The sequence below is a fragment of the Lepidochelys olivacea genome, assembly GCF_965140295.1.
Source record: "Lepidochelys olivacea isolate rLepOli2 genome assembly, chromosome: 10".
NCBI lineage: Eukaryota > Metazoa > Chordata > Testudines > Cheloniidae > Lepidochelys > Lepidochelys olivacea.
In genome coordinates, this window is record NC_140420.1 from 16722519 (window position 1) to 16735562 (window position 13044).

The window sequence follows — 13044 nt, forward strand, 5'->3', positions numbered from 1 at the left end:
ATAATGCCCTTGTCTGCCAATCTAGTTTCATTGAGTGCTGCAATGTCAATGTCATGCTGGGCTAGCTCTTTTGAAAGGAGAGCTGTTCTTCTTTCAAATCAAGTGGTATCATCTTTGTCTATCATAGTCTGATATTCCAAGTAGCAATCTTTAGTACTGGTGTCCATACAAAGGGGCACTGAGTCAAGTTATAAGTAGCATTAATGTAGTATTATATAAACCATTAATAATCATAATTTTACAGACAAATTGTAAAGATTACTCTGTACAGACAGAGCTGTCACTCAAAGGACATTTTGAATCAGTCAAACTTACAAAAAACAACATGCAAGAAATGTCTTACTGAAAAATGACACAGGAAACATTTAAAAGGGAGAGAAAATGCTTCTAAATCTTTAAATAGGAGTCAGTCACCATCTAACGCAGAACATACTGCAGTCTGGATTTGCAATGTCATATATATCCAGATTCAAACACCGTTATTCATACTGTGTAATATCTTACCTTGAGAGTAGCCCAACTGATTTCAATGGGACCATTTGGGATCTATATACACCTGGACTTTGGGAAATCTCAGATCACTATCTGGACTTTACATCTCTGGCCCATTTCTACTTAATATTACATCTTTTAAACTTTTGGGGTGAAATCTTGGCCCCAAAGGCAATGGCAAAACTTCCATTGACTTCAGTGAGGCCAGGGTTTCATCCTTGGTGCCCACGTTTGCTAGCTAGAAGTGCATATTTTATGCAATTGCTGGAAAATTCTGCATCTCTCAGAACCGTGCAATTAGTTTGAATTGCATTTTCTCACAAGACTCCTGTGAACATATGTCCAGTCTCTCTGGCAATGTTCCCTCTAATTTTTGACAGGCCGTGTGCGCAAAAAATGTCTTCTGTGCAAATTGTTGTGCTTCTGTGCAAATTTTTGTGTATGCGGTGTTTTGCTGTATGCGCAGGGTTTAGGATCTGTGTGCGCGCGCACACGTGTACAGCTTAGAGGGAACAGTGCTCTCTGGAACTGCTACCAAAGAAATCTGAGCAAACTACCACTAATGTCAATGATAGTCTCTCCCTTGATTTTAGTTGACAGTTGAATTGGACCCATATTGAATTCAGCTGGACTTTATCAGCATGAAAGGGTATTGCTTGCTTGTGGGTCTGCTGATTTCTAGAATCATCTTTCCTTCCTACTTGTAATGGCAGCAAAGAGAAAATTTAGATCAAGAAGTGAAAACAGTTATTTGCAAAATCTTTTTGGCAAATGCATTCTCTTCAACTTTAGGCTTTATTTTTTTTCTGTGCAAACAGTTGTTTCTTGACATCACTATATAAAGACGTTGGGAATAATTTTCTTTTTAGGATGATAGTCCATCTCTTTTACCCATCAAGGATAATATCTGGAGTCTCTTAAAATAACTGTAAAAAAAAAAACAAAACAACAAACAACCAAATAAGAGGCTCAATATACAATGCCAATTAATTGAAGCAATTCTTATTACAATAATACAGTGTAAAAAATGTTTGGAACCTCAGTTAGGAGAAACAGTTGTATCCCCATTTTATCTATTAATTACATTGCAAATTTGCTTCATTTTTCAAAACCCTAACCCTAAGGTTGAACTGTATGTGCATTCTGGGCCTGATTTACTGTCCAAGCTGCAGGCTCCAACTGGCAGGAAGTCTTCACCTCTGTCACAGCCTTGACCTGGCAAAGCACCTAAACATATGCACAGATTAAGTACAGAGATAGTACATAACTTTTAACATATGAGTAGTCCCACTGAAGTCACATCAAGTGAAGAAGGGCTTCCTTACTCAATGCATGCCTATTAAAATAATATATTAAATGAAGTAGGGAAGAGCTGCATTGAAGCATGCTTGAACACTGCTTGAGCATGCTTGAACACTGCATCTTTGGTTCATTTAAAACTTTGGTAAACAGTGCTCTCATTTTTATCTTGGAATCCATTTGTCTGAACCCTGCTATACCTGGATGCTGATGATACCCATATACACTGTGCTTTACTATTTAAAGTTTTTATAACCTGATAGTCACATGTTACCAAGAGACATGTACTAGAATCTCTTGTAAATTTTGATTCCAGCAAAAACACATAATATTGGGTACTACGCCTCCAAAAGAGCTTTGCTATTTATTCTTTCTGAAGCATGGAGCCCTTAATAAAAACATACACCTGTATAGCACTTTTCATCCTCTCAAAACACATTACAACCTGTGAACTTTCTTGTGCATGTATTTGTTAGGTGCTGCTGTTAAGCTAATTGAGCTAAACACTAAAACAGCTGGAATGAATAGCTATTTACATTAAGCAATGACTCTCTCCAAAGTTGGAAAATATGGGATTCTAATTTGAAACAACATTCTTATAAAAATATATACAATCAATGACTTGTTTTGTACTGACTGGTTACCTGAGGATTTTTTTTTTTTAAAAAAGAACTGTCCTTTTGGTCCAAATTCCATTTTTCTAATAGCAACCTATTTAAAAGGAAAAATAAGGAATGTAAAATTATTACAGCATTTTTTCCTAAAGGAAGGTATGTAGTTATATAGTTATTACTATGTCTCTCCAATTAGCTCCGGCCATTGCTTAATTTGTAATGAAAGATGTGCTGGGCTTCAATCAATTTTTTTTTTTACATAACTTTATGCAACAAGCCCAGAGGTGCCGGGGCTATGAATTGCCAACCTGAGAGGTGCCAGGGCTCAGCCCTGATAAGCCCTGGCACAATTTAAGCACTGACCCTGGCCCCGGGTGACATCAGGATGACATTGTAAGGACATTAGGATCAATTGTCGTTCAGTTGTACTTGTTGAAATTAATTTGTTGTGGACTTGATGGGTACCAGAACAGATGATAGTTTTTAAGATGATATTTTTCAGAGCACTATGAGGTTGTTTGTAAAATTATGCAAGTTTGTTACATAAATGATTTACAAAATTTAACCGATGAGTAATGCCGTTCTTCATAAGTGCCATATCTTTCTGTGATAAGAACTTGTAATGGTGGCAGGAAATCCAGAAGGGGAAGGGGATGGGGAGGAGAGAGAAATTGTCTGGGAGTCACTGGCATAGTGATGGTAACATAAACCATGAGGATAGATTAGGCTGCCTAGAACTGAAGCACACAGAGAGAAGTGATGAGGGGACAGCACTGAACCCTGTGGGACCCTGACAGAATGTGGAAGCGAGGAAGCAGAGATGCTGAAAGAAAAGTTGCAAGTAGAAAGAGATTCTATGCAGAAGATGGTGGAGGGTCATAGAAGTCACAAGAGGATAAGACAGAGGGAGCAGGTACTGGTGTTGGCAGATAAGAGTAGGACTGATGCTTCAGATTCTGTCATCAGGCTGACGGAGAGTGCAAGGGAGGAGGAAGCTCACATCAGATAGAGCCACTTTTCTCTCTGAAGAAGATAGGCACCAAACACTACCTTGGTTTGGTAGGCAAGAGGGGAGAGCTGAACAAGATGATCAACCTCACAGAATTTTTCACCTAGGAAAAGGGAGAGACACACCCACAAGAGACAGAGATATTAGTCACATAGCTCAGTGCACTTCTAGAAGATGCTCAGATACTGGTGATTGGCTGCGGTATAAGAACATGAACAGAAACTATAGAGGAGGCAGTCTGCATGGATGTCCCTTCCTCACACTTAAAAATAATGCCATGAGTGCAAGAGACAAATATAGGTGAGATAAAATGATTCTTTTGTAAGCAGAAATTGGTAGCCAGATATTCTTTAACCATCTAACTTCCTCCTTGGCTCCCTCTATGAAAGAAAAGTAGTATTCATTAAAAGATCCTGGATAGATACACACCTAAAGGATTTTGCTTGCATTAAAAAGCTTCTGGCTTTTGCTACTTCTTGAGCAAGTTTCTTTAAATCATCTCCTTCGAAGAAAGGAAAAACTGGATCCTAAAATATAAAATTAAAATGTTGTTGCTAGAATCTACAGCAATCGCTTACAAATCTTAGGGCAGCAAATATAAATAACTGAACCCAAACTTCTGAACTTCACACTCACCAGATCCAGACAAGATCTTCTATTTATGAAGAGATAGAACAGAGTGTTTAACTCCAAATTCTACTTGAGGTGGATCTGGTCTTTATTTTTATGACACATTTCTATTGCAATAGTGCCTGGAGGCCTCAATCAGGTTGGAGACCCAGTATGTTAAGCACATTTAAAAAAACAGTAAATGACAGTCCCTGTCCTAAATATTTTATAATCTAAACCCAAGACATAATAGATGGATAAAACATAAATAGGTGGTAGTGAGGACAGCAGAACTTTGATAAAACTCGGGGGTATTCAGATCCAGGGTTTTGGTTTGCTCTCATTTCCAAATTCTTTTGCATCTTACACTCCTTCGATGGCTTCATTCACCTCCTCAGTGTGGCTGGGCAATAGGTATAGCCAGACATTAAATTTTGTTGTTCGGATCCCAAACATCTCAGTGCAAGATACCTTGGGAGTCTTATATTTTATTTTTTTAAAATGTAGTTTAGATCTGGAAGAAAATATACAGTCCATAAAGAAACACAATCCAAATAACTATTGAACATACATCATCATCATCAAACCCTTCTGTCAACATTCTGTGTGCTGCTAACTGTCCATCCATGTCTCCAATACAGCGATGGTAGCGTCCTCCTGTTTGAGAGGCCAGCTTCTTCAGAAATTCATTAGCTCTTCTGTTGACAATGAAGCAGTAAATTACCAGTAATGACTGCTCTTGAGCATTAATAGAGTCTTACTGTCAGGGACTCTTGTATTTCTAAGCATGCAGTTTGGGGAGTAAGCTTAGAAATGATTTAGATATTTGTAGAGTCTTTTCCAGCTATCGGGGATATATAAATTATATAATAATACTTAGTAATCATAAACTACAAAGGCTGGTTACTTTTGACCAACAGTTATAGGGACAGCATAGCAATAAGCACTGGAACCCAGACTTCTAGGCAGAAATGTGTGGATTTACATACTGGAGAAAAATATCACAGGTACAATAAGTAACTTATTTTATTGCCATAGTAAGTCATTTAATAGATCTCTATCTCTAGGGCCAGGTCCTCCACAAGTGTAAACTGTCGTAACTCCCATTGAAGTCAACGGAGCTATGACAATTTACACAAATTGAGGAGCTGGCCCCTAAAGTCTACACCAAAAATAAAGACACTGAGATTTAATTTCAGTCTAAGTTAGGATCAGAAAAGTTATATTAAATATAAGAACATACGAAGGGCCCTACTGGGTCAGACCAAAAGTCCATCTAGCCCAGTATCCTGTCTTCCAACAGTGGCCAGTGCCAGGTGCCCCAGAAGGAATGAACAGAACAAGTAATCATCAAGTGATCCATTATCTGTCACGCATTCCTAGCTTCTGGCAAACAGAGGCTAGGGATACCCTCCCTGCCCATCCTGGCTAATAGCCATTGATGGACCTATCCTCCATGAACTTATCTATTTCTTTTTTTAACCTGTTACGGTCTTGGCCTTCACAACATCCTCTGGCAAAGAGTTCCGCAGGCTGATTGTGCTTTGTGTGAAGAAATACTTCCTTTTATTTGTTTTAAACCTGCTGCCTATTAATTTCATTTGGTGACTCCTAGTTTTTGTGTTTTGAGAAGTAGTAAACAACACTTCCTTATCTATTTTCTCTACACCAGTCATGATTTTATAGATCTCAATCATATCTCCCCTTAGCCATCTCTTTTCCAAGCTGAAAAGTCCCAGTCTTATTACTCTCTCCTCATACGGAAGCCATTCCATATCCCTAATAATTTTTGTTGCCCTTTTCTGAACCTTTTCCAATTCCAATATATCTTTTTTGAGATAGGGCAACAACATCTGCACACAGTATTGATGTGGGCGTACCATGGATTTATATAGAGGCAACATGATATTTTCTGTCCTATTATCTATCCCTTTCTTAATGATTCCCAGCATTCTGTCACTTTTTTGACTGTTACTGCACATTGAGTGGATGTTTTCAGAGAACTATCCACAAGGACTCCAAGATCCCTTTCTTGAGTGGTAACAGCTAATTTAGACCCCATCATTTTATATGTATAGTTGGGATGATATACTATTAATAAAGGACACAAATGTCATATGTTACACATTAAGAGACTTGCTCAGTTTACAACATAAGGTTTGTTTTTAAACAGCCATAATTGCTGGCTCAACCTATTATCTGAATCTGTAAATCAAGGTATGTGTTAAGTCACCACAACACTCCACATCCAGAGTTTCAGGAAAACAAGAAACGCAAAACATGACTGTGATGCTGGCAGGCCAGGTGCCAGCTAATGCTATGGCATCCATGTCTCAACTGGACGCTAACAGATACAGAACTGGAATCTGTCTGCCTCACTTGTTGGTTAATATTGATAAAATAGGTAGGTATTACAATTATATGAGAGCTTAGTGTTTGGACTCTACTGATTGCTTGAGTTGCTGCATCCATTAATCTTGCTTGTTAATATCGGTGTTCCATATTGTAATGTAATATATGAGACTCCATTGTGAGCCTCTGTAGCTGTGAATCATTACACAGGAGACAGACACTAATTATAGTCTGGTCTACACCAGAAAATTAAGTTGGCTTAACTATGTTGCTCGCGAATGTGAAAAATCCACACACCTAAGTGTGTAGTTAAATCAACCTAACTGCCAGAGTAGACAGAACTAGGTCAATGGAAAAATTCTTCCATTGACCTAGTTACCGCCTCTTGGGAAGGTGTATTACCTACACCGATGGGAGAATCCCTCCCATCAGCGTAGGTAGCATCTACAGACTTATTACTGTTCTGCTCTAGTCCTATTAGCTGAGTTGGAAGCTCAGAGCACATGGCAGGAGGGGGATAAAAATCCCAGACAAAAGGAACAAGGTATCTCTATGCTGCTTGGACTCTGGGGATGCAAGGTGTTTCTAGGCATAAGCAAGAGATCCTTAGAGGTTTAGCCTAGGTTAGCCCTAAAGGACAAATAGAGATGACTGGTTATAGAAGCCTTTATTACTTTTTGAAACCTAAGACTAACTCATTTGTGTGTCTGTTTGGAGAGTTATTTATAAGGTTAAAGCAAGCAATTTCCTTTTCCTATCTAATAAGTCTTCATATTGTTTACTATAGGATTAGTTACAATCACTGTAGGTGTCAGACCTAAAGCGCAATTGACCTGTGGTGACTATTCCTTTGGGATCAGGAGTAACCTGAATATTACTGTGCTTAGTATAAAGGGCCAGCTATCACAGAGCTGTGCTCACCTGTGTGGCAAGACAGACCCGAGTATGCAAGGAGTCTCTGTCTGTGACTCCATTTAAGACTGTTAAAGTGCTTGAGGAGTTTGCAGTTGGCTGATGAAATCTAAGTTTAGAACTCATAACCAATCAGGAGTTCGTGCCCTGGTTTTTAACAGTCTACCCTGATGTTGGTACTCATGCTCTTGTGTTACCATTGGGAGCATTACAATGACAATACCTAAACTAGTAATTTTAATGAATTTCATATTATTCTGTAAAGTAATATATACCTGTCTGAACAGTTAAAAGAAATGGTGTGGATTTTAGTAGTTTGTTTCATTCTAATCTTTTCAACTTCTTTTAGAATGAGACTGCAGCTGGTGTCTGGCTTTCCATCGGTCAGAACATACAGTGCCTCTATATCTTGAAAACAGAAAGCTTTCTGAAAAAGCAGAAAATGAATTTAAACATTGGGGTATCACTTAAACAGCATTTTCACTTCTTTATTGTAATGTTTTCTAAATCCTGTTTACTTAGGTAACTGTACACAAATCATATCAACATTCATGGAACAGAAAATGACTATATTGAATATGAAAAGGATCTTAGTTACTGTTTAGAAAGGATATAACTTTTTTTCTAAATTGATAGAATGTTCGTAACATAAGACAATAAACCCAGGGAAAAATAATCTTCCGAGACTGTCTCAGTGAATTAGACTAGGTAGGAAGACTAGTTGGTCCTGATTTTGAAAGCTTGTGACTTCAGCTAAGCTAGTAAGTCCCCTATTGACTTCAGTTGAACTTGTAGGGACTCAACCTTTGAAAATCAGAATATTATGACTTGGCAGGTATTTCACTAAGAAAACTTGTACTGGGACGATGGGACTGAGATTATATTCTACTAGATCCAGTGCAGCCTTACCTAAGATAGTCTTACAAAACTCCCAATTGGAGGCAATCTGGAGTTAGATTTACATTTCGCCAGTAATACTCTCTTGACTTGTTTTCCAGAACTAATTCCAATTTAGGGATCGTAGGATCCCTAATTAGCCCTCTACATATTCACCTCTTAAGAGTTAATCTTTCATAGTATTCTGGCAATTCTCACAAGAGAAAGAAGGGATACTTATTAGTTACTTGTTTCAGGGTAGAAGCCGTGTTGGTCTGTATCCGCAAAAAGGAAAGAAAAGGAGTACTTGTGGCACCTTAGAGACTAACAAATTTATTTGAGCATAAGCTTTCGTGAGCTGTAGCTAAAGCTTATGCTCAAATAAATTTGTTAGTCTCTAAGGTGCCACAAGTACTCCTTTTCTTTTTATTAGTTACTGTACTTCAAGTGATTGCCCATATAGATTCACACTTCTCATCTACTTTTTCCACTTCTTTGAAGCCTTTAGGTGAATGTTTGATTACGTGGAAAAAGGAAGCAGAGTGGATATGGCACTTTATATATTGTCAAGTGTGACAGTTTGGATCCACAAAGCAGCATGTACATGGCCCAGTGACCCTGCTTTTCTAGGGGGCTCCGACTTGTCCCCAACCACATGTAATATCCCAAACAAGTGGCATTACAAGGGCTCTTCTCTTGAAGAACTAGTTATGGGCATGTTATCTCTTTTTTCTAAACTTTGGTTGAATGTGCAGAGGGTTAGTGGATTAATCTAAAAGAATGAAACATTTTAGGTTTCTGCTGACTCCAATACTAAATGACGTTTCCAAACACCTCTGAACTTTGGGATAAGGACTGGATCCAAATGTGGCTTGGATCCCAGATCTGTTCAATATATTACACATTTTTCAAGAGTTTTGTGCTAAATTAGCACTTAACTGACACTACTGCTGGAAAATAATTTGGTTATGTAAAGCAATGTTTTTATTATCATAATACACATTTTGCCACAGTATGATGTACAGTTAACTAACCTGCAAAGCCTTAAGGACGCATGTAGTGCCATGAGCTTGGAATTTTGACACCCATTGTACAGCATCATGACATGTTTCATCTGTAGCCTCTACAAGAAACTCCTGCCAAGTGTCTATATCTTCTGCAAATCTCAGCAGGTTAAACCTGGCAAGAAAGATGTAATTCTGTTATTGACAATGCCAATATCAGCATCCTAATACACAATTATATTTTAGTGTCAAATGTCAGCACCTATGTGTTCTATTTTTTATATTTAGGTTAAGTTTGGGAGGAATAATACTCTTGTGGGTAAGGCACAGGATTGGGACTGAGGAGACCTGAGTTCAGTTCCTAGCTCTGCCATAGACTCACTGTGTGACCATGGGTAAATTACTTAATCTCTTCATCCCTTAGTTCTCCCCACCTACAAAATGTATCTATGCAAACTATATGTTACAATATTTCCTTTCTCAGACCCTTTTACTGTCTTTTCTAGTTAGATTGTCAGCATATTAGTGCAGGTATCATCTCTTAATAGTGTGTTTGCAAAGTGCTTAACACAGTGGGGCTCTGAACTCACATGGGGCCTCTAGCTGCTACTGTAATACAAATAATAAATTGGAAGTTCATTTCATCCAAGTGGTCTTATACGTTACTGTTACTTTCAGTCCCCAGTGGCTGCCATCTTGCTGGCCTACAGATTTTCACGGTTTCCCAGCTGATGATAGCTAGCATCTGGACTGTACTTTATTGGGTTGGGCTTGCGCATGCTTTCCACTGAGTTTCCTGGTGGGTACTCCCTTCTCTCTCTCTCTCTTCTGAGTCCTGAGTTGTGTTTTTCCTTCCATCAGAGAACAGCTCACAACACTTATTCAAATGGTGCTCTCTGAAAGATTGCAAACTAACTGGACTGTCCAAGTCTATTCTGAGGCATGGTCTCCCTCTCATGCTAGCACTGCTTTAAAAAGCAATGCCAGTGTATGTTCTGTATACTGAGACCTATTCAACCTCTATTATCTGAATGGGTGATTTTTAAAAAAGTTTAGCTAATCAAGGTTTTTGATCAAATTATCTTTGTAAACAACAGATGCTGGGGGACAAAACTATTTTGGATAAGAGGTCATTTCAGATAAATGAGATTCAAATAATCAAGGATGTACTGCTTTACATCCTTTGAAAAGATGTAAGATTTAATAGATACTGGTTTAAAAAATCATATATTCTGTACTAGTTACTAATAACTGCTCCTATTGTGTTTCAATACCATTTAATTAGCTATTTAGCATTATACCACTTTCAGTCATCAGCTTTTCACACATACCTAGCATTATTCTTTCTTAGCTGTTCCCAGATGAGGGAGGTAAGCTCTTTTGTGACCTGTTGCAAATAAGGGTCCATGGAACCAGATGTATCAATCAAGATGCATACTTTTGTCTCCAAAATGGTGCCAAATAATCGCCGGCTTCCTAGTCCAGAACATGAGATTTAGAGCATGATAGCAGTTCATAGTATATTTATAAAATGAGTCTATTTCAGCTGAGATTATCAGTTCAATTTTCCATTGTTTGCAGCATTGTTGTACTGTAGTTGTATTGGGCCAGGATATTAGAAAGACAAGGTGGATGAGGTATATCTTTTATAGGATCAACTTCTGTTGGTGAAAGACAAACTTTTGAGCTACACAGAGCTCTTATTCAGGTCTGTGAAAGGCATTTATGGTATGTCTACACTGAATTAAAAACCTGCAGCTGACCCATGCCAGCTGACTCTGGCTTGTGGGGCTCAGGCTAAGGGGCTGTTTCACTGCAGTGTAGACCGTCAGGCTGAAGCCTGGGCTCTGGGACAAAGCAAAATGGGAGGGTCCCAGAGCTTGGGCTGCAGCCTGAGTCAGAACATTTATACCTCAGTTAAACAGCCCTTAGCCTGAGCCCGCAAGCCCACATCAGCTGGCATGGGCCAGCCGCGGGTTTCTAATTGCAGTGTAGACATCCCTCAGAGTTTCACAACTACATACAAGATGGAAAAAATTATTTAACATACATAGTTAACACAGCTTCTAAGGGACCATTCAAGATGAAGTGGCCCATTGACACCCCTTCTGTCATTGGACAAAAAAGGGGAGTTAGTGGAGAGATTGTTGTAATAAGCCCATACATCCAGTGTCTTTAAGACCATGTTTTTTAGTGTCTAGCAAAGTTGTGAATTTAAGCACCCAGGCTTGTCTTTTGAAGATGTACAGGTCAAAGGCCAGGTCTACACTTTGTCCACATGCCTAAGCAATGTAGTTATACTAGGGCTGTCAATTAATTGCAGTTATCTCATGTGATTAACTCAAAAAAAATAATCGTGATTAATTGCACTATTAAACAATAGAATACCAATTGAAGTTTATGAAATATTTTGGATGTTTTTCTACATTTTCAAATATTGATTTCTATTACAACACAGAATACAAAGTGTACAGTGCAAATATTTGCACTATAAAAATGATAAACAAAAGAAATAGTATTTTTCAATTCACCTCATACAAGTACTGTAGTGCAATCTCTTTATCATGAAAGTGTAACTTAAAAAAAAGTCTACATTTGTGTTACGTAACTGCACTCAAAAACAAAACAATGTAAAACTTTAGAACCTACAAGTCCACTCAGTCCTTCTTCTTGTTCAGCCAATCGCTAAGACAAACAAGTTTGTTTACATTTACTACAGATACTACAGCCTGCTTCTTATTTACAATGTCACCTGAAAGTGAGAACAGGCATTCACGTGGCACTTTTGTAGTCAGCACTGCAAGGTCTTTACATGACAGATATGCTAAACATTCGTATGCCCCTTCATGCTTTGGCCACCATTCCAGAGCACATGCTTCCATGCTGATGATGCTTGCTAAAAAAATGTGTTAATTAAATTTGCGACAGAACTCCTTGGGGGAGAATTGTATGTCCCCTGCTCTGTTTTGCCAGCATTCTGCCATATATTTCATGTTCTAGCAGTCTCGGACGATGACCCAGCACATATTCATTTTAAGAACACTTTCACAGCAGATTTAATAAAACACAAAGAAGGTACCAATGTGAGATTTCTAAAAATAGCTACAGTACTCGACCCCAGGTTTAAGTACACCTCTACCCCGACATAATGCGACCCGATATAACATGAATTCGAATATAACACAGTAAAGCAGCGCTCCGGGGGGGAGGGGGGAGAGGGGGCTGCGCGCTCCAGTGGATCAAAGCAAGTCTGATATAACAGGGTTTCACCTATGAGGCTGTAAGATTTTTTGGCTCCCGAGGACAGCGTTATATTGGGGTAGAGGTGTATCTGAAGTGCCATCCAAAATCTGAGAGGGATGAGGCATGGAGCATGCTTTCAGAAGTCTTAAAAGAAACTACAGAACCCGAAACACCAAAAAAGAAAATCAACCTTGTGCTGGTGGCATCTGACTCAGATGATGAAACTGAACGTGTCAGTCCGCACTGCTTTGGCTCGTTATCAAGCAGAACACATTATCAGCATGGATGCATGTCCTCTAGAATGGTGGCTGAAACATGAAGGGACATATGAATCTTTAGCGCATCTGGCACATAAATATCTTGTGACGCCGTCTACAACACTGCGATGCAAACGCCTGTTCTCACTTTCAGGTGACATTGAAAACAAGAAGCGGGCAGCATTACCTCCTGCAAATGTAAACAAACTTGTTTGTCGGAGCGATTGGCTGAAGTAGGACTGAGTGGACTTGTAGGCTCTAAAGTTTTACATTGTTTTGTTTTTGAATGCAGGGTTTTTTTGTACCTAATTCTACATTTGTAAGTTCAACTTTCATTATAAAGAGATTGCACCACAGTACTTGTACTAGGTGAACTG

The 13044-nt window shown here is 38.7% G+C and overlaps 1 protein-coding gene across 2 annotated transcripts in view; it reads right to left on the reverse strand.

Annotated features, from left to right (window-relative positions):
* Positions 1-355: 355 nt before the first annotated feature.
* The window catches only part of VWA3A (von Willebrand factor A domain containing 3A), a 63392-nt gene continuing 50703 nt past the window's right edge, over positions 356-13044 (reverse strand). The window contains exons 28-34 of one of the 2 annotated variants that reach the window (XM_084641297.1): positions 10499-10643; positions 9198-9342; positions 7563-7714; positions 4595-4721; positions 3844-3941; positions 2436-2502; positions 356-1418 (exon numbers count right to left, since the gene is read on the reverse strand). In XM_084641297.1, coding sequence (XP_084497423.1) covers positions 1410-1418; positions 2436-2502; positions 3844-3941; positions 4595-4721; positions 7563-7714; positions 9198-9342; positions 10499-10643 — 743 coding nt within the window. In that variant the 3' untranslated portion in view covers positions 356-1409. Of the gene's footprint in view, positions 1419-2435; positions 2503-3843; positions 3942-4390; positions 4722-7562; positions 7715-9197; positions 9343-10498; positions 10644-13044 lie in introns of those variants that run through there. The other variant, XR_014713322.1, reaches the window with a different exon arrangement.